This window comes from Mastigoproctus giganteus, chromosome 2 (genome assembly GCF_048544385.1).
Source record: "Mastigoproctus giganteus isolate SK-2022 chromosome 2, ASM4854438v1, whole genome shotgun sequence".
Lineage (NCBI taxonomy): Eukaryota > Metazoa > Arthropoda > Arachnida > Uropygi > Thelyphonidae > Mastigoproctus > Mastigoproctus giganteus.
In genome coordinates this window covers 172,352,159-172,373,802 of record NC_143576.1, presented here as the reverse complement: position 1 = coordinate 172,373,802, position 21,644 = coordinate 172,352,159, and the positions used below count along the sequence as shown (strand labels likewise).

At 35.7% G+C, this 21,644-nt stretch overlaps 1 protein-coding gene across 1 annotated transcript in view; it reads right to left on the bottom strand.

Annotated features, from left to right (window-relative positions):
- Nucleotides 1-4,597: 4,597 nt before the first annotated feature.
- The window catches only part of Polr2D (RNA polymerase II subunit D), a 30,667-nt gene continuing 13,620 nt past the window's right edge, over nucleotides 4,598-21,644 (bottom strand). Inside the window, exons 2-4 of the mRNA XM_090368783.1 lie at nucleotides 20,429-20,609; nucleotides 13,956-14,051; nucleotides 4,598-4,722 (exon numbers count right to left, since the gene is read on the bottom strand). Coding sequence (XP_090224909.1) covers nucleotides 4,644-4,722; nucleotides 13,956-14,051; nucleotides 20,429-20,609 — 356 coding nt within the window. The 3' untranslated portion in view covers nucleotides 4,598-4,643. The remainder of the gene's footprint in view (nucleotides 4,723-13,955; nucleotides 14,052-20,428; nucleotides 20,610-21,644) is intronic.

The window sequence follows — 21,644 nt, the reverse complement described above, 5'->3', positions numbered from 1 at the left end:
TGTTGAGAACGTGAACAGTGAATTCCTCTCATTTTGGTTTGTTGTTTAATTTTTTGAATGATTTGCACTTTGTTTCAATCTCTTGCAAACTGCCCTGTGCAACGTTGGTCGTGGTATTTGCAACTGTAAGCCTGCCAGGTGAGTTAGATTTTGTAGGACTTTGGGTAAACAATTCCTGAATTTCCAAAATTTTATCTGTAGATACACTAGGCCTTCCTGGTGTAGCACACTGCCAGTTTCTTGAAACTGTTTCAACCATTGCCTCATTGATTGTTTTGTAGATGGATCTTTCTGGAATTCCCATTTAAATATTTCTTTACAGTCACTGGAGATTTAGTTTGCACAGCCACAACACGCACATGCTTTCTCCTGGGAATTAAGGCTGCCAACCGCATGAGAAAAAAACTCGAGCTGCTTTGATAACTGCAGCAAATCATTTTAAGATGCCCATTACAATAAAATTTAATCAAGCTTCAAGATCAGATGAATAATTTATAGATTATTCATCTGATCATCTGTATTATGCTATATACAGTAGACTTCTGATTATCTAGGATGGACTTGAATTAATCTGACCAGATAATTGTAAATGGGCAAATTTATTTCTGCTATTTTGTGGTTAATCCACAAAATTAAAGCAAAATACATAAATGTAACCAAGAGTAATTTTTTTTTGTAAATACTGTATTCATAAAGGTATACCAAACAGGAGAAGATTTAACACAAAATTTAATATGAAGATATAGTTTTTTGAAAAGGAAAAGCAATGAAGTCACTTTTCTTGTTGATTTACTTTCCTGCAGTTGGTATTATTTCCAAAATTTCAAAACTCAGTCATGTCAGCGAGAGCAGTCTCCTTGTTTTTCCATGTAGTCAAGTAGACAGGAACATACCCAGGTGGTCGGGTGGCACATTGCCTTGGCCAAAACCAGTTAGTCTGACCCTAAGTAGAGGTGCTAAAGCGCAAACTTGTTAAATTTGGCGCCTTAGCTCCTCCTTTTCATGTTTATTGACGAACTGGAATTTTGTTCAATCTTTTTCTGTTTCTTTATTTTTTTTTTATGTGACTTATAGAGTTCTGTGTTATCCAGTAAATCTGAAACCTGGATAATCCACCCACAGATAATAGTGTCTACTACAGTGTTTCTCAACCTTTTCGTTGCTGTGGCACACTTTTAAAGATGCTAAAATTTTGCAGCACTCTACAATCACTACTAATTCACAAACAGGAAGTTATTTCGGTTGGGTACATTTAATAATAAACTTATTTTAAATGGTTTTAATCTCTTTTTTGAACGTAAATGAAATTTAAAAGAAAAATATGTAAAAAAATTAACGTAATTATATAAAAACAAATAAAATTAACATTTTAATGAGTGAGATGGTTGGGCTTGATGGGGGGCACAGTTTTTTTAATATGAGGATTTACAAGGAATGCACTAATATAGTTCAATTAAAATACCTGTTTTACATGAATTAATGGAATGTGACATTTTAGAGATAGAAAAACACAAAGTACAAAATACAATGGAAATTTCTTACTATGCTTTGCTTATACAACTGCAGTGCATTTTCCACTTATACAACTGCAAAATGCATTGCATAGTGCCTGGGAGAAACATAAGAACGGCTGAATAAAGGTAAACAGATCTAGTACTAGGAATCAAAATGTGATGTTACGTTGACTGTCAGAAGGCATTCTGCACAGCATAAATAAACAAATTTTTTGTTCAAATTGATTTTTTTTTTTTTTTTTTTTTAATTTGCATTTTCCGCAAATTGAGGCATACTCACAGTACACTAATGTGCCTTGGCACACTGGTTGAGAAACGCTGCTTTACTGTATTATATATCCTATTTATATGCTACATATTGTAACAATAAAGATAGCCTGCACAAACTCACTGAAATTTTACTAACGTAGTACATAATTTGTGTCGACCGGGCTAGCCGGGTGGGTAAAGTGCCTGCCTGGCAACCCACAGGTCGCGGGTTCGATTCCTGCCTCGGGCTTGGATCAAAGTACTGCAAAAACCTTGGGAGGTGCATTATGGCCACAGAAGGCTATGCGCCAACAACTACAAAAAAAAAAAATTTGCAGGTTAAATTTAAACACACCTAAGGTCTGGCTTGTTTATTTTTATGTTAATAAATCTGTCATTAGACCTTGTATTTATGCTGGAATTTTGTAAATGGCCCAATTTTAACAAAATTGGGCCGTTTACAATTTGACTTCAAATTCTGCTTAATCCACTGTTTTTTTTTTTTTTTTTTTTTTTTTTGTCAGTGAGAAAATTGTTCCCTCTTACTGATTTACTTGTAAACCAATCGAATTTTATTATTATTTTTATTTGTGTGTGTGAGGTAGCTACCAAGTCCAGCCATTCTGAGAAAAATTTCCCCAATAAGCCTCATAAGGTCTTATTTCTAAACAAGAAATAATATATTATCAGAATCTTGTTATAAACAAAATCACTGCACGCCACACTAATGACTATCTGTAATATTGGCTGAATGTTCCAGCTTCTATCCAGTCAGTGAAGTTAAGCAGAATTAAACAGTTTTTTGGAAGATAATTACAAGATTAAGTGGTTTTCTTTTTTTTGCTTCTTGTTTTAATTTGATTTTTCACCATTATCACAGGCAGATAATGGTGAAAAATCAAATTAAAACAAGAAGCAAAAATAAGAACACCACCACAGTTTGCAAGAACGTTTATTTTCTCCTGGCAGTAACAGTGTGCCTGCTTAGTAGTTCAAAAAAACAGATTTCCAGTAAGTTCTCAGATTGAATTATGTTTGCCATCTCAGAAATTTAGACTTATAGATAGCCATGAGGTTCATGGCCATTTGTGGCTATCTATGCCCTCCAAATCCAAGTAATATGTTAAAATATTTTTTAGATTAATAATAATAATACAGTAGAACCCGGATAAGAAGTTTTCCAAGGGACTGGAGGTTTAGAACTTCTTAGAAGGGAAAATGACCTAACGGTATGAAATATTAACTACATAAATAAAAACGAAAGGATACATGTGTACATAAAGTTAAAGATCATTTTTAAGTACTATTTCAGAATTCCATGGAAAACATTTTTAAACTGAGGATTTCTAATTACTTAACATTCTGTTCATTAAACTCATACCAAGTTGGAAGAATGAGCTCCTTTGGAGTTTCAACATATCTTAAAAGGTCACGATAAGACAGAGCAACAATCCACTAAGTAATTCAGAACTGTTCACAACCATCAGAACTTAGTGCTTAATGTGGTCTACATATCCGATTATGAATATCGATGAAAACAATAGCAATATGTCACTTCCATTATATCAAAATGTTAATACTAAAAAAAGTTTAGTGCTGAAAGCCTCAGACTAAGGAAAATTCACTAATCGAACAAGTTAATAAGAGGACCCCTTTGTTCCCCTCACCAATCTTGTTGCCCTTCTCTGTACTCACTCAAACAACTCTACATCCTTCCTAAAATGAGGCCTCCAGACCAGTACACAGTACTCAAGGTGTGGCCTGACCATTGCCTTATACAAAGGGATAATTGCCTTCCTTTCCCTGCTAGCAAAATTCCTGTATTGCCTATTTGAGAATCCATTGAAGCATTGCTTATTGGAGTTAGTTCAATATCAGGGCAACTCCACAGGGCTTAGTGTGGGCCTCAGCAGCTAAATGGCCAGATGAACAATGGTACATGACACTACACCTCACAAAGTTATTTGGTTTTTTTTTTTTTTTTTAGGAGCATTAGCAACTAAGGCCATATTGCTCGAGAATATGCGGTGGTCATTCCCTGACCTTTCCGCATCCTCCGTATTTGGTGGTGACGGGCTCGAACCCCAGTCTAATCAAGAAGCGTGTGCTACGCACTGCTGCTCCTTCCCACCTGGCTACGGAGGCACCACCTCACAAAGTATACTAATGCAGAGATGGGGGGAACCCCTGGTGCCGTTAGACCCTAAATGCACTTTTTTTTTTTTTTTTTTTTTTTAAATCAGGGCAACTTGTTGTGAAGGTCCACAATACGAAATACGTGAATATCAAAAACAATGTCATTTCTAATTCGGTGGTTTACTATGAACTAAAATGATGCTTGGCACTAACTTGTCAATTACAAAATGTTTATATTTAATATTTTTTAATATTAAAAATAAATTTATATGTTTAAAAAATCATTAAGTGGGAAAATGTCATTAGAATACTACACTATGTATTCTTTATCACAAACTTTTTATGCGGGAATATAATACATTACAACATATAGAGTTAAAATTGGGACTTAAGAAACCAAACCTAGTACAGGGGAAAACTTCTTATGTGGGAATTTCTTATCCAGGTTCTACTTTATATATTATTAACAGAAATCAGATATCGAATCAGAAGCCAAATATAATTAAATAATATTAAATTTGTCTTTTAATATCTGTATTTAAGAAAAACTAACAAATAAATATTAGCATTAATGGCACTAACCAGATTTCAGCATTTAATTCAATTTCAGTTGCACTTTGCATTTATCCATCATAATACACAGAATATAAAAAAAAGAAAGAAAAAAAAAAGATTTTGTTTTTACATTAATTTTATTTAAGACTAATAAAAACAAATCTGAAATATTCAAATTCAGACAAAAATCTAATATTGAAAGCTCCTTTGAGTTTGTATGTCATCAAGAATCTGACGTAATTCATCATCTTCAAAACGACCCTCCAAACTGAAACAAAGTAATGGGGGAAAAATTACTAGTGACATATAATGAACTTAATAAATCTAATTCACTAGGACAGTGGGTCCCAAACTTTTTCACTTGAAACAACTGAAGTGAATGGGTAATATGTAGCACCACTAAAGAGACTGTCGTAGTGGTCAGGAGCGAGAGTGCAGTAGCACACGCTCTGGGTGGACCGGGGTTCGAGCCTGTGACTGTTAAATACGATTAACAATTTGTATTGATTGATTTATTGTAAATTCTATTGAGGTGGTGGTCATGTCGGAGTATAAACAAGAACTTTTTTTTTTTTATCTGCATAATATCTGTAGCAAACCCTAAACAACTCAGGTCTTCAGTTAACTGCATGAAATTTTACCTAATCTCATAAGCAGAGAGTTTGGGAATCACTGTACTAGTAGAACAAAAATAAACTGCAAATAGCACTCTGGTATGTCAACAACAATGCCTTTGTGTCACAGTTGTTTGATATCCCAGTATATATTTTATATGTGTTTAACAATAATGCAATAGTAGTTATGGCTTTGCCCTGTCTTTCTGCCCAAATGCATAGAGAACCGATCGAGGTGAACACATTTTGATGAAATTAATCCCTGGACTGTCACTTTGTACAGTTCATTTCTTTATATATTAAATTAAATAGCCCATGCTGGACATCACCAATCTTAATTCAATGATCATAGTGGGATGAGTATACAAAAGCATGCAACTAAGTATAATCTTCAGACATTAGAACCAATAGATATGTAAGGCAGAAACAGTCTGAACAACAAAAAGGCATTTTCAATTAGTTTAAGGCAAGTGAAGACTCATGAGAAAAACATCATGTAAATTCACAAGAATAACTGAACTTTTTAAAATTTAAATGCAAGGGCAGTCAGATACCCATCAGATATTTCTAATATATGTATGGGATGCATGTGTCGATTATGATATATACAGCCACTCCCCAATTAACGTAAGGGTTGCATTCTGCAGAACTCTACGCAAGTCGGAATTTCCCCCATGCTCGTGCAGTACTCGCAACGGTGCTCGCTGAATTAACTGAATCAAAAAATAAATGTTCAAAGAACATCTGAATAGAATTATTTATTGTATTTATTCAATTTTTTATCTCACGTGCAGGAAAAATTACAAAGTGTGCAATTTAAAAAATTTAAAAATTATAAAATTACAAAAAAAAAAAGAGAGGAGACAGGCATAACATCAGTAAGTTTTACTTCTCGAGCATCAGCGCCAGAATTGACGTCTTCAGCTGATAAGTACACCGCTGTGAAGATTTAGAAGGGGTCAGCTGCTCAACCTCACGAAAAGAACATATCAATGGATGACTGGACGGTGGGTTTTTTCTTTTCATCATAGATTTATCTGTAGCAAGCATATCATTCACCCCTCTGTTAACTTTTAAGAATCGTTCGCTGTCGGGATCCATCTTCTCAAACCTCGCCATTGCCGATGTAATTTCACGAAATGCCATCTCTATGGTGGTGGTGAAGCATCTCGGCTCCTCATTTGGTTCATCTTGAGCTTCGTTGGCATTTTCTTCTTTCACTATTGCTGCCTGCATGTCAATAAGTGCTTCGTTAGATAATTCCTTCTCTTCTTCCTCTAACTCCTCCACGTCTTTGGCAACAACCTCCAATTGAAGTAGCTCTGTAACCTATTCATATGATTAGTCTTTTTCAAAGCCTTTTATGTGCTGTGGGCATATTTTCTTCCATGTGCCATTTAAACAACTTTTAGTAATTTCTGCCCAGGTCTTATTAATGTTTAAGATGCCATGGTAAATATTCTCAATATTTACAAAAGTCTCTTTACGTAAAATTTTTCTCACCATCTACTGCAGACAATGCCTGAGCAAATGATGTGCATGTAAATAGCATGATTTAAATTTGAAATAACTCCCTGATCCATAGGTTGGATGAGTGAAGCTGTGTTTGGCAATAGATATATGAATCTCACGTTTGAAATGAAAAATCATCTAGATGCGTAGGATGTGGAGAAGCATTATCTAATTGAAGCAAAATTTTGAAAGGAACGTCGTTGTATTTACAATATTTTTCAACCTCAGGAATGAAGCAGTATTTAAACCAATCCTCAAAGAGAGATACTGTTATCCATGCTCTCTGGTTTGATCAGAAATGCATGGGTAGGGTGGCTTTATTGATGCTGTTAAATGCAGGAGGATTTCCAGAATGGTACATAAGCAGTGGTATTAATCTGTGATCTCCCACTGCATTGGCACCTCCGTAGCCAGGTGGGCAGGAGCAGCAGTGCATAGCACACGCTTCTTGATTACACCGGGGTTCAAGCCCGTGACCACCAAATTCGGAGGATGCGGAAAGGTCAGGGAATGACCACCGCATATCCCAGGAGCAGTAATGGCCTTAGTTGCTAATGCTCCTAAAAACCAAATAAACAACCCGCTGCATTAGCCCCAAGCAAGAGTGTGGCCCTATCTTTTGAAGCCTTGAAACCTGGCATTGTCTTTTCCCTCTTTGGCAATGTACGTTCGATCTGGCATTTTTTTTTTTTTCAATACAGAGCAGTCTCGTCAACATTAAAAATTTGCTGCGTTGAATAGCCGCCTTCATCAATAATTTTTTCCAACACATTACAAAATTTCTCTGCAGCTGGAGAATCGGCACTAGCAACTTTGCCACATACTTTTAATGTTTTGGAAACCAGCACGATGCTTGAACCTATTAAACCACCTGTTGCTTGCCAAGAACTTGGGTTGGGGTTTGCCGTACTTATCCTTAATATCTTTATAAATACTTCTTGCTTTAGCTTGAATGGCCATTGGACTCAGGGGCACTTGCTTCTGAATCTCATTTTCCATCCATATTATTAATAGGTTTTCCATCTTCTATATAGCACCTGAATGCTGTTTTGTGATCACTGTTGATCTTAAATGCATTGATCCTTTAACATGTTCTTTTATACATGCACTGTCCTTTAAAATAGTATTCACTGTTGAAGCAGCGAGATCTAATTCCATGCAATAGATGACAACTTCATCCTGCTTCATACTTCTTAATCATTTTCATCTTCATTTCTAAATCAATTTTGTTTAGTTTAATTTAACTTCAATATAAGGGTGGTTACGTTTGTAGGAGCAGAATGGCACCTTGCCTTACCTATAACTATGTCTCTCCCACCCCCCCGTAAATACTACTTAGTAAATATATATACCATATTATTCGGAAGGGGAAAAAAATGAAAAGCTTAAAATTTGTAGTCCAGTGTTACAAGTAGCATTCATGTGAGGAATGGGTTGCTTGATACATATCTTACAAATAATCAATCAGCAATGTGGAGTTTTTTTGTTTCTTGTTTAAGCTGCCTCTCATTTCTTTTCACTCAGATTGTCTTCAATGCATTTGTGGTTAAATAAACGTGGTTAAGTAAGTTCAAGTGATAAAAAGAAACATAATTCGGTGCCACTGTTTCGCATTCAATAATACAATTCCTTAATTCCCACCTATATGTTTAAAAGATGAAACTGACAAAATGTGCAGAATTTATATTGCTTTCATTTATTATTATTCATTTTTGGTACAAGACAGAACAAGGAAGTAAGAAAGAAAGGAAGGAGAAATTATTTAAGAAATTTTTTTACACGCATCTTTTCACTATATGAAGGACGATGAATTCAAATCATCACCAATAATAAATACTCTAATGACTATTCAGAAAATTTTTATAAGTAAATAACAAAAAAAAAAAAAAAAAAAAAATTACAAAATAAATCATTCTACTAATTTAAATAGTTATTACATATTGCAATGGCCAAAAGAGAAATCTACTTATTCTGCACTGAATTTAACATTTCCTGTAATGAAATCATTTGTACAGTCATTTATTCTGATAGTAATAGTATCAGACATATAGTGCACGGAAGCCATAAGCTTTTGCTAAACTGACACAAAAAAAAAAAAAACCAACCAAGTAGATAAGAAATCACAAATTATATGCTTCCCTCCTCACACAGGTATCCAGTTGACCTTTGAATTTATTCAAACTATCAGCCTCAACTACCTGCGAGGGCAACTTGTTCCAACAATCAACAACTCACCGACTAAAAAAAAATTCCTACAATCTAATCTAAACCCCTATAATTTGAATTTATGATTCTAGTTCTGGAATTCTTTATAACAATGAGAATTCCACCTTCATTCATTTTAATAATTCCACCCCCCCCCTCAGAGCTTTGTAAACCTCAAATCATGTCACCTCTGAGGTGCATGGTTGCTAAGCTTTGTAGCTCACATAATCAGTCTTCCCTCATACAGTTGTCCTTTTGCCGATCTCACAATTCAAGTTGGCATTAGTAGAGGCACGTGATGCAAGAAAGCAAGCTTATAACAGCACTGGCCAAAAAAAAAAAAAAAAACTTCCCATTTTGCCTATCCATTCACTCCAAATGTTTGTCTAATTCTTCCCTAAATTTATTTAAGCTGTCAACTTCCACAATGATATATGGAAGTTTGTTCCAGCAATCAACTACCCACTGGAAATTTCTGCATGTCTATAATACAACTGTTTCCTAAATTTGAATTTATGCCTCCTCAGGTGAGTAATCTGAGCAAGAGAAAGAATCTCATCAGCATTGAGCTTGCTTAAACCAATCAAGGCCATACACACCTCGATCAGAGCACATTGCAGGTGCCTAGTCTCCAGAGGCTGCAATTTGCAAAACTTAAGCTTTCCTTGATAAGAAAACCCTTTCTGTTCACCAATTGCATTGCCCTTCTCTGTACTCGTTCCAGCACTCTACATCCTAAAATGAGGCCTCCAGACCTGTATGCAGTACTCAAGGTGTGGCCTTATACAAAGGGATAATCACCTCATCCCTGCTAGCAAATTCCTGTATATTACTGACAAGATACCATGAGTTTCTCTTGCAGCCCGTCTTCAATGCTCAGAAAAGCTTCATATCTGACTGCACAATTACCCTGAGGTCTTTTTCATTCTCCACTACCCTGAGTGTAGTGCCACACAGATAGTACATTACTCTGGAGTTACTGCTATTCATCTTTGCCTTTGGACCCGTTCAAGAAGCTCAATGTCTTTTTTCAGATAAGGTCTCCATTCTTGAAACAATATTCCAAATGTAGTTTTACAACTGCCTTATACAGTGGGATTATGACCTGCCTGTTTACACAGAAAACTTCATATCTGCTTGATGATATATTTCAGAATTTCACTGGTATTATTAACCTAGATAATAAAAAAAAAAAAAAAAAAAAAAAGAATAAAAATTAAAAATATTCATGCATAGCTGAGTTATAAAGCTTTTAAAATCAGGATATGTCATATAATCCAGGTGCCCATTTGTAAAATGAAAAGGCTAGCATTGTAAAAGACAATGCAACTTCTGGAAGACAAAAGTTGGCATATACAAGGTGTGAATAAAAAAATTGGCCCTCTTTGAACTTCGGTTTGCAAAGTTTAAAGAGGCCATTTCTCCATCAGAGACGATCCTTGATTTGGCCACCCTTTTGTTTTAAAAACTGATGAACCAATCATGAGTGAGTGATCGACACCTAGCCACAAAGTTGGTGGTGAAATTAGTATTTCTTGTGGGATGTGCCAATCAATTTTAGCACAAAATTTGGGACACATTTAAGCCAAGTTGGTGCCATGCACCCTCAATGAAGATCACAGATAGTGGTGAGCTCACATGTCAGAATCTTTGTCAACGTGCTGCTGCCCCACATTTTGTTTCTTCCATCATTACTGATGATCACAGGTCTCTCTCTCTCTCAATGAAAAACTTATGCTTCTCCAATGTTCAAAACAAGCCAATCTACATTGAATGTGAAAATCATGGCTAATGTAGTTTTTGACTCACAGGGCATTATACACTATGATTCTGCACCCCCACATGGTCACACAGTAAACCACAAAACGAATGATTAACATAACAATACAGGCAAAGAGGTTGTCCCAGCAATCAGAATGTCTTATAATGGGAAATTTAACCTTCCAAGATACTGGCTTAAACTTGAGTTGCTAACTCCCATAGTAGCAGAAACTTTCTGGATTGAGTATACTAAAGTCATATGGCATAATTACTTTCTCAGACAACACACATGAGACAAACTTAAATCCAAAAAAAAGTATGGCTACAGGCTAGATGTGTAGAATGCTTTCACAGTCAGAGAGTAACTGATAATTGCAACAAATTTCCATCTAATGTTGTGGAAGTTGAGTCTAAATAAATTTAAGAAAGCAATTAGAAATATTATTAGAAGGGACAGAGAGTTCAGGTGGGTAGAGTTCTGTTTTTTTTTGTAGCTACTGCATAAGCTTGCTTCCTTGCATTGTTACTGATATAAACAGTTCTACAACAACTGCAAGATGCCATTCAGAAAAAAAAAAAAAAAGCCCATGTGTACACTATATGCACAAAAGATATGTTATGTGAAAACATCTCTGACAAAAATGTGAAACAGAAATGACTTAAATTATGTCACTTCCTAAATGATGGAATGTGAGCATTTGGACTACCACAATGTTGAAATTCGATCCGTTTAAAATAGTTAATGACATAATATGTTGAAATGGACTGAAATGCTTAGACTGAAATAAAGTTAAAATACAATCCACAAGTTTATTAAAATGAATTGCACACGTTACAGCATCTTCATTAACTAATGTTGCCTTTTCCATAAATGAAGAGCTTCTGCTAGCTTGCAAGGATATCCAAACCATTGTGCTTTAATTTGTTTGTTTGTTATTTGGTTTTTAGGAGCATTAGCAACTAAGGCCATATTGCTCCGGGGATATGCGGTGGTCATTCCCTGACCTTTCCACATCCTCCGTATTTGGTGGGCACGGGCTCGAACCCCGGTCTAATCAAGAAGCGTGTGCTACGCACTGCTGCTCCTGCCCACCTGGCTATGGAGACACCGCTTTAATTTGTATAAAATTTTTTTTTAGCAATTTAGGCCAACCGATTTTGTTTGCAGTCAAAATTAAGAACATAGGTTTACCCACCAATTGTCTGATCATCGCAAAAAGACCTCTTTTATGTTGTGTCCCATAATAAGTTGAATTAGGAATTGATTTCAAAAATACTAAATTCTTTTCAATGCAGTTATTACGTATTCTCAAGATTGGATTTGTTCTTTGGTGAGCTTAGTGTCTTTTCCGACGTATTTAAAACCAACTGTTAATGAATCTTGATTTCCTTGGCCATATAAAGAAGATAAGGTGTCACTCCACGCCGATCTGAATGATTAAGTTCACTCGATGGCACCATAAACAGTGTAACTTTTAAATTATCTGTAAACTCTCGATACTGACCAAGGTAAATTCTAGGAAAGGACAATTCTTCGGCATGTTCATCAAAAAGTAAACGTTGTGGAACATTTCATTTAAGGAACTATTCGTAAATATTCATCATCGTTCCACAAAAGTTTGTTACTGAGTGACTAAATTTTCTTCAATAGGTATAGCTTCACTCATTTCATCACTTGTAGGAGCATGATAGTGTTCCATGTTTTCATCGAAGAATTCTTCGTCAATCTTGATATCATACAGACAATACAAGCATATACTTTCAGCTAACCCTTACATCTTGTTTACGAACCAAGCCCTTTAAATTACTCTATTTGTGAATTTTTTCTTTCATTTAATACGAATGTTAATGCAATAATCATCATATTCTCCATAATGCATTATTCTTTGAGGCAAATAATAGATCACTGAATTAACATTTACAGGAACATTTATAATTTGGACCAAAATTCTATATTGGCTGAAACCATGTCTCAGTCTTCTAATTTGCACGAATGGCATACGAGGAGAAATGAGTCGCTCGATTACTAAATCCAATTGAGGCAGAATAGCAGGATTAAACAAAACCACTGCTCTTCAAAAATGTTGGAATGGAATCATTTTTGAGAGATGTTCGACAAGTATTACAAGCCTTCATAGTCATTATGTCTGCAGTTGGAAATTCTAGAAGTAATGGGCTCCAAATGCATTTTTCAGAGTTTTATAAAATCTGCTTCTCAAAATCTTGAGAAGCAGATTTTATTAAACTGTATTTTTTTCCATTTTTTAACTCGTTCTTTTGTCGACATGGGAGGCTTCTTAGAAGGCTTCTTCTAAAATCTGCTTCTCAAAATCTTGAAAAGCAGATTTTATTGAACTCTGCATTTTTTCCCATTTTTTTTATGTTTTTTGAACTCTTTCTTTTGTCAACATGGGAGGCTTCTTTGGTGGCTTTGAAGCTTTTATTCTTGCATATTTTTATTTCGCTCAGCTGGAGTTTTAGCCATCTTCGAAATACTCTTATGCGACTTAGAAGGTTGATGTTGATCAAAATCTTGAGAAGCAGATTTTATTAAAGTCTGCATTTTTTCCATTTTCTCTATGTTTTTGAACTCGCTCCTTTTCAACACAAGAGGCTTCTTCAGTGGCTTTGAAGCTTTTATTCTTGCATAATATTACTACCCGCCGCTTATTCTATCGAATCAATTCTAGTGACTAATGGCATCATTTAGAAAGTGACATTTCCATATCTTAGTATGAACTTACTCTTACTTACATACAACTACTTACGCTAGCGAATCAATGTTAGTGACTGAGTTAGCATCATTAGCGCCATTTAGGAAGTGACGTCATTTGTGTCATTTAAAATCTAACAACCACCTAATAGGAAGTGACATCATCAATTGCATCATTTCCGTAAAAAAATTCGATCACCAATCGGTTTTACACTAGTGCCACCACAGATGTTTTCACATCAAAAAGGCTAAAAAAGTGGCCTTCAAGAAATTGGTGCTTGCATCATCACAATTCCTCTGCACACTTGCTACTTTCAAGAATTTCTTGTGAAGCATTCCATTGCTGTGGGACCCCTTTCATCGTGCTCGCTGAAATTAGCTCCTTGCAAATTTCTTGTTTTTCAAGCTTAAAAAAGGCCCCTCAAGAGGTCACAGATTTGCAACAAGTTAGGAAATTATTCAGAATAGGACACAGAACCATTATCAATTCAAAAATAAGCCTAATTAGGAATGCTTCCAGAAGTTGCAGAAGCATTGAAATCTGTGTATACAGTGTCAAGGAGACTCATCTGAATAGTCAGTAGGCTTCACCATTTCCTAAATATTAGTTCAGTCGCTGAACTTTTTGATCACACCTTGTATACAGTTAGATAGTCCTGCTTTATAACAATATACAGTTAAGTTATGCATTTTTACCTTGGAATGAGAGCTTTGGCTTCTTCGGGAGTTTCTGGACACAAATTTGCTAACTGAGCCAACTCAAATTTGTGAACTTTTTTCTGTGTTAATAAGCTGTCATAAAATATAAAAACACAAATAAGTAAGGAATAAATAGAAATAAAATTATAATAATTTATCATTTATTCCCACATGCCCTGTGATTTCTTAGAAGCATGAAGCTTAACAGAATTTTGCTACCTCTACCTTATCTTTTTTTGCCCTAGTTTGCAGGAGGTGTAAAGTATGCATTCATTGAGACATCAACTCAATTCTTTTATGCATACAGGCGGGCCTCGATTAACGCGATTAATTCGTCCCGCGAGCGCATCACGCAAACGCGTTAATTGAATATCATAACCAATAGGAAAAATTATAATTGCTCCTTGACCTTCTGGAATGTCCATAAAGAATTTTAAAAATACCTTTTAAATAACTTTTTAACTGTATATAATGTAAAAGATAATTAAAATAATTATGGAATTAAATGTTTACTGCATAAAACAGCGGTTCTTAAACTGTGTGCCGCGGAATATTTTAAATTTTCGAGGGAAACACAGCGATACTCGACATCTGTCAGACACCGCGCGAACTACTAGCTCGAGGTAGTTCACAGTTTCAGCATTTCTTATTAAGTTGTTTGGACCTAACTACTAAACGAAACTGTTAGGTATTTCTTTTGGTCTGGGTGCGCCTTGAAAAAATTACTGAGACATTAAAGGCGCCATGAACCGAGAAACTTTGGGAACCTCTGACATAAAATACACAATGAAGAAATTACTGTTGCAGAAATATTTGAACAGTGTTGGCTTTCTCTTTTCATCAATCAATTTCCGATAGCCGACAACAATCTTCTCTGGGCCCTGGCGAAATAAATATCGCAGAGAACATCAAACCTTTTGTTTGAGGTTCTATGCGATACGAAAGATTTCATCTAATTCTTTTACCGTTATCTCCTTCGCGGTAACATTTTCATCTGGCTCATTTAAAAATTTGAATCTTTAACTTTAATTTCAGACTTGCATTTAAAAATTTGAATTTTTAAATGCAAGTCTGAAATTGACTTTATTAGCAGGAGACAAACGCGTCTTCTTCCAATGGTTGATGGAACACACCGAGGCAGGCAGCAGGCAAACGTTTGTTTATTGACTGTACGACTCGCGGTAAGCTTAATGCGTGATTCAAATCTTTTTCAACTATCGCATAAAAAAAAAAAAAAAAAAAAAACGATTGCATTAACTGGAAATTTGCATCGTGTAAAGTGAAAAGTGGTATCGTTTTTCAAATAGCGTTAACTGAATATCGCGTTAATCGAACTCTCGTTATGCGAGGCCTAGCTGTATATGATTAACTGACAGTTGTAATTTTCAATTACATGACACACTTTCAGCTTCTTACATAAAAGAACTGAATACACAGTGTTACCTGCTTTATTAAAATCCATACAGGCTGGCCTCGATTAACACGATTAATTTGTTCCGCGAGTGCATTGTGCAAACACATTAATCAAATATAATAATCAATAGGAAAAATTATAATTGGTCCTTGACCTTCTGGGAATGTCCATAAAGAATTTTAAAAATACCTTTTAAATAACTTTTTAACTGTACAATGTAAAAGATAATGAAAATAATTATGGAATTAAATGTTTATTGCATAAAACAGTGGTTCCCATTCTGTGCGGTGCAGAATATTTTAAATTTTCGAGAGAAACATGCCGATACTCAACATCTGTCAAACACCGCGCGAACTATTAGCTCAAGGTAATTCACAGTTTCAACATTTCTTATTAAGTTGTTTGGACCTAACTACTTAATAAACTGAACTGTTAATAAACTGATATTTCTTTTGGTCTGGGTGCGCCATGAAAAAATTACTGAGACACTAAGGGCGCCTTGTACAGAGAAAGTCTGGGAACCTATGACATAAAATACACAATTAAGAAATGACTGTTGTGGAAATATTTGAACAGTGTTGACTTTTTCTTTTCATCAATCATTTCGACAACAATCTTCTATGGGCCCTGGTGAAATAAATATCGCAGAGAACCTCAAACCTTTTGTTTGAGGTTCTCTGCGATACGAAAGATTTCATCTAGTTCTTTTACCGTTATCTCCTTCGCGATAACATTTTCATCTGGCTCATTTAAAAATTTGAATTTTTAAATGCAAGTCTGCATTGACTTTATTAGCGGGAGACAAACAAGTAACTCGTCTTCTTCCGATGGTTGATGGAACACACTGAAGCGGGCAGCAGGCAAATGTTTGTTTATTGCCCATCCAATGCACAATTCAAATATCTTTTTCAACTATCACATAAAAAAAAAAAAAAGATCACGTTAACTGGAAATTTGCATCATGTAAAGTGAAAAGTGATATAATTTTTTTAAAATAGCGGTAACTGAAAAACACGTTAATCAAACTCACGTTATGCGAGGCCTGGCTGTATATGTGAAAATTATTCTCCCTATATTTCCTTTATATAGTCGAACTTACTTATACTGTTCTATTTACTCAATTTTTCATGAAAGAAAAATTACATTAAAAATTGGATATTATTTCTCATTCATTAATAAAATAGCAAAATCAACAATGCTTTTTCTCAATGAGTGCCAACTTTACACATCTGCAGACTAGGGCAAAAGAAGATTAGGTAGAGGTAGCAAAATTCTGTTAAGCTTCATGCTTCTAAGAATCCAGATTACTTATCAAAATTAGCTTATTGGTTCTAAAAGTAGATTCATCCTAATGTACAAGCATATAGCAAAATATAAAAGAATAAATATAATGCGAAACAGTATTCATTTCTACCACTTAAAAAAAAATATATATATTCTACCCAGCAATAGTCAACCTCTATAATTAATACACAGAATATCATTAATACATAATTTCAGTTCCTGAAGGACTCCAGTTAAGTTTAATTTCTAATATGGAAACTAGCTAAAGTGTTAATTCACATACTCTCATAGTTTTTTTTTGAAAACTCCAGGCACGAGAAGTATTACACCCTACATTACTTAGTACTGTGTGCACAGGTTGAAGAGTAAGAAGATGAAAGAAGAGACTTGTTGACACTGGACTTGATTTCTATAGATTATAATTTCCAGGAAATAAGTATGATGAGAGGTTGTTCCAGAAAATGGAAGTTTAAGGAATTAATGAGGAAGAAGAAAAGTTGACTTTGTGAGTTTGAAGTTGGACAGTAAAGGGATGCTGACTGGTTGCAGCATATTTGGACTGGTTTGGAAGAGAGTGAGCAAGAATTATAGAAGCCAATTCAGACAAACAGCGTCCACGGAAGTATCTATAGAAAAGTATGCAGCAGAAATAGAATGCCTACAAGTGAGGAAAAACTTTACTAGAGTTGGGTCATTAATTAACCTAATTCCTCTCCTTTGAATGGAATTTATAAGCCTGAGAACAATATTCCATGGTAGAGCAGATCTGTGATTGAAACAGGGTGAGCAGCTGTTTGGAAGAAAAGTAATACCAAAAGCAAAAAAAGAAAACCCAGTTTTTTTAGATGCAGAGGAAGCAATATTTGTGATATGTTTACACCAAGAAAGATTAGAAGTCAGGCAATCCCTAATAGAGATAATCTTGTCTAGAAATCTGAGTGTGATCAAAGATAAGCATAGGAGCAGAAGAAAGCTTTTTGGGAGATATAAGACAGAACTGAGTTAGAGAAGTTTGAAATCCACTAAATTATCTTTGCCCCACAGGATAATTACCTGGAGATCAGCATTCAGGGAGTTGGTAGTGAATATTTGAGAAGTCGAAGCTCTTTGTGCAGGGCAAGGTTTTTTCTCAAACTGGAAGGTGGAATGCAATGTGCTAACATCAGCAAAACTATGGATAGGATTTCTGGTTAATGGAAGGTCATTAGTACACAAGAGGAAAAGGGTGGGAGAAAGAACCGAACCTTGGAGAACCCTTGCATTAGTGAAGTTAGAAGACAGAGCCATTTACCATTGCCCGCAGTGAGAGAGGTCAGATAGAAAACTGGATACCCAATTACAAGAAAGTTAGCAAATCATAAGATGGAAGATTATTTAGGCGACTTTATACCAAACACAATCAAAAGCCTCTGAAATGCCAAGAGCAACTGCTTGAGTTTCACCAAACTTTACCATTGAATTTGTCCACAGATGGGTAATATAAGCCAGTATATCACCAGTGGAGAGAACTGTCAGAATGCATACTGGCTATCGTTAATCAGATGGAAGGTTTCTGGATAGTATAGGAGTTGGCGATTAACTGACTTCTCCATTACTTTGGAAACAGTAGAAGTGCAAGGGGATGATAACTGGATGGAAGGGATGTTTCACCTTTTTCAGAAAAAAAATATCAAATTTCCGAGCAGAAGGGAAATACACTGGTGGAATAAGAAAGTATAAAAAGGTGACACAGAAGAGGAGTAAGCTCAGGAGCACAGGTTTTGAGAACAAGTGGAGAAATACCATCATGACCTATTGCTTTCTTGGCATCAAGGCTGATCAAAATTCTTCTGACATCCATTTGACGGAAGATCACAGGAGGCATTGAATGGGGTGTACTGGGAATGGTAGGAAATGGTTTATGAATATCATCAATACACAAATTAGATGAAAATTAGGACATTAGCAGGTCAGGTTTATCTTTAGCTGAAGTTGCAACAGAACCATCCAGTTTTAACAGAGGAAAAAGGGATGGGCAAAAGTTGCGGCCAATAAAAGTTCCACCTGCTTTACAATTGTTGAAGTTGACAGTAAAGTTAAGCTTTTGTGTAGGCAGAAAATGAATCTGGATATTTGAATCCAATTCCAATATTCTTTTCTTCAACAGCCTTGGCACATTTATTGGAAAACCAAGGTTTAAACAAAGGCTGAGATTTTAAGGTGGAGTGCAGAATAAAGGATTTCAGCCCTACAAAAATAATTTCACTGATACCATCTGAGCAAATGTTGATATCAGATTTGAAACAGCAATTCAACTAAGGAAAATAAAGAAAGAAATCTCACAGATGGGGAAAACATGCTGTATGAAGTAATAAAATTTTTGGATATGGCTTACACATGGCAAGAATATACCCAGTTCCATTACATAACATGGCCTCGAAAATGCCCCACACATGCATGCTACTCGGACTCCCTCCAGTCACTATTTGGCAGAGTACAGCAGGGAATACACTAAGTGATCCAGAAGCCTCCTAGAGAGTTACCAATTGGATGGTCTGGTAGACCATCTAGTGGCTGGCCTGCAAATATCATTTTAAAGCTGTACCCTCAAAATTTAAGGAAGATTGGATCCTGCCATGATGTCCATTATAACCTCAAAGGACATCGATCATACTGCATGATGGAAGAGATGGAGGGGGTTGCTGGAGCCTTTGCTCTGGAAACTAAACATGGATTGCACCACTTAAAGCCTCCAATAAGCAAAGTGGTGGTATTGAACCAGTTGATGGGAGTCATCTACCACCTAGTATTGCCTGGTAACACAGAGGGGAAAGCAGCATTCCTCCATGTCATGTGGGTGTCACTCCTTGGCACCTGCTTATGTTGGTTCACACCTGGGTGGTCACCTTCAGTATGCTAGGTGTGCCATATTTCAAGACTTGCACATGGAGGTTACTAATAGTCCGCCATCATGAAGGTGCAAGCAGAGAATTTGGCTGTCACAGAACAACCAGACTTCACTAAAATTATGTCCACTTGACTTGAGTGTCACCCAAATATCAGTTGTATCAGCGTTTTAAACTCCCAGGCAGTGTGTTTTTGACTCCCAGCTTGGCACATCTGAAATAATGTCTGTGAGAGCATCAAGGACCAAATATATATATGCATAAATATAAACAAAAATACACACTACTTGGACTCCCTCCAGTCACTATCTGGCAGAGCAGAGGCAGTGCGATTATTCGCTAGCTGATCCAGAAGCCTCCTAACATTAACAGCAGGTTTAGTCTGGTGGACTATCTAATGGCTGGCCTGCAAACACCATTTTAGAGCTGTACTCTCAAAATGTAAGGAAGATTGGATCTTGCCATAATATCCAGTATAACCTCAAAAGAAATCAATCACATTGTATGATGGAAGAAATGAGGGGGGGGGGTGGATGGAGCTTTGCTCTGGAGACTAAACATGAGTTCCACCACTTCAAGCCTCCAATAAGCAAAGTGGTAGTATTGCACCTGTTGAGGAGAATCATCTGCCACCTAGTATTGCCTGGAAAACAGAGGTACTATATCCCTCTGTGTGGTGTGGTTGTCACACCTTTGCCTCTGCTTACACTGGTTCACATAGTATTTGAATTAACATTCATATGTTATGAAATCCCACCACAGATTAAAGTTTGATGGAATTTCATAACATGTGAAATTTTCTTCATAACTGATATATCAATTATAAAGAAAGGCAAGCTAAATTAACCGCACTGTATATTCAGTAGTAAAATTTATAAAAAAATTACCTTCTGACAGCAGAAATTGTTTCTCTGTTTTTAAAGCGGCTAAACCTCTGACAGTAATTCAAGGTTTTCATGAAAACTTCACTAAGTTCTTGTTCCTCTTCAGCACTTTCATTTTGCTGTTTTCTATGCTCTAAAAGCATATGTACTTCTGATATGAGTAAAGTTTCTGCATTTTCAAATTCTGGAAAGCAAAATAAAAAAAGATGTTTGTAAGAAAATTAACTTTATAATATACTAAAGAATATCAATAACATCTGTATTTGGTGTATTCCTAATACAGAAAATTCTCACATCACCCTTTATATATAAGTGAGAGCGCCCTCAACATATTTATTGTTAAAAAAAAAAAAAAACTTCTGTAACCTGTGGCTCAAGTTTACTATTACACAATAAACTACTGATGGCATAATCAAAGGTTAATAATTGATAATATGCAAATTACAAAATCAAGACCAACAAAACTGAAGAATAGAAAAAACAAACAGACAAGGAAGGGATTCAATCCAATATTATCAAAACTAAAGAAGTCCTGTTACCAGCCAGCCAGGCAATAGTTCTATGGAAAATACCTCATTAAAATTAACTGCATCAAAACTACCTTGGTAGTAGAAATGATGTATGTGCATTAATCATGCATAAGTAAACTCCTTCATACTCTTAGGCATTAGCTAATTTGCATATAACTGATTATGAAAACATCATAATTATTTTGATTATGACTTTAGATTATGAGCGAGGTGAAAATTTGCATTAGCAAAGGCACATGATGCAAGAAAGCAAGCTTATATGGCATCAGCCAAAAGAAAAGAAAAAAAAAAAACCCTTATTTCACCCATCCACTTGCTCAAAATGTTTATCAAGTTCCGCGTTGAATCTATTTAAGCTATCAACTTCTACAACGACAGATGGAACTTTGTTCCAGCAATCAACCACCCGGTGGCTAAAGGCAAACTTCCGCACATCTATCCTACAACTGTCTTTCCTCAATTTGAATTTATGCCCTCTCAGGCGATTATTCTGAGCAAGAGGAAGAATCCCATCAGCATCGAGCATGCTGAAACCATTCAAGGCTTTATACACCTCAATCAGATCACCTCACAGGTGCCTAGTCTCCAGACACTGTAATTTGCAAAACTTAAGCCTTGCTTCATAAGAGCAACCCTTTGTTCCATTCACTAATCTTGTTGCCCTTTTCTGTACTCGTTCCAACAGCTCT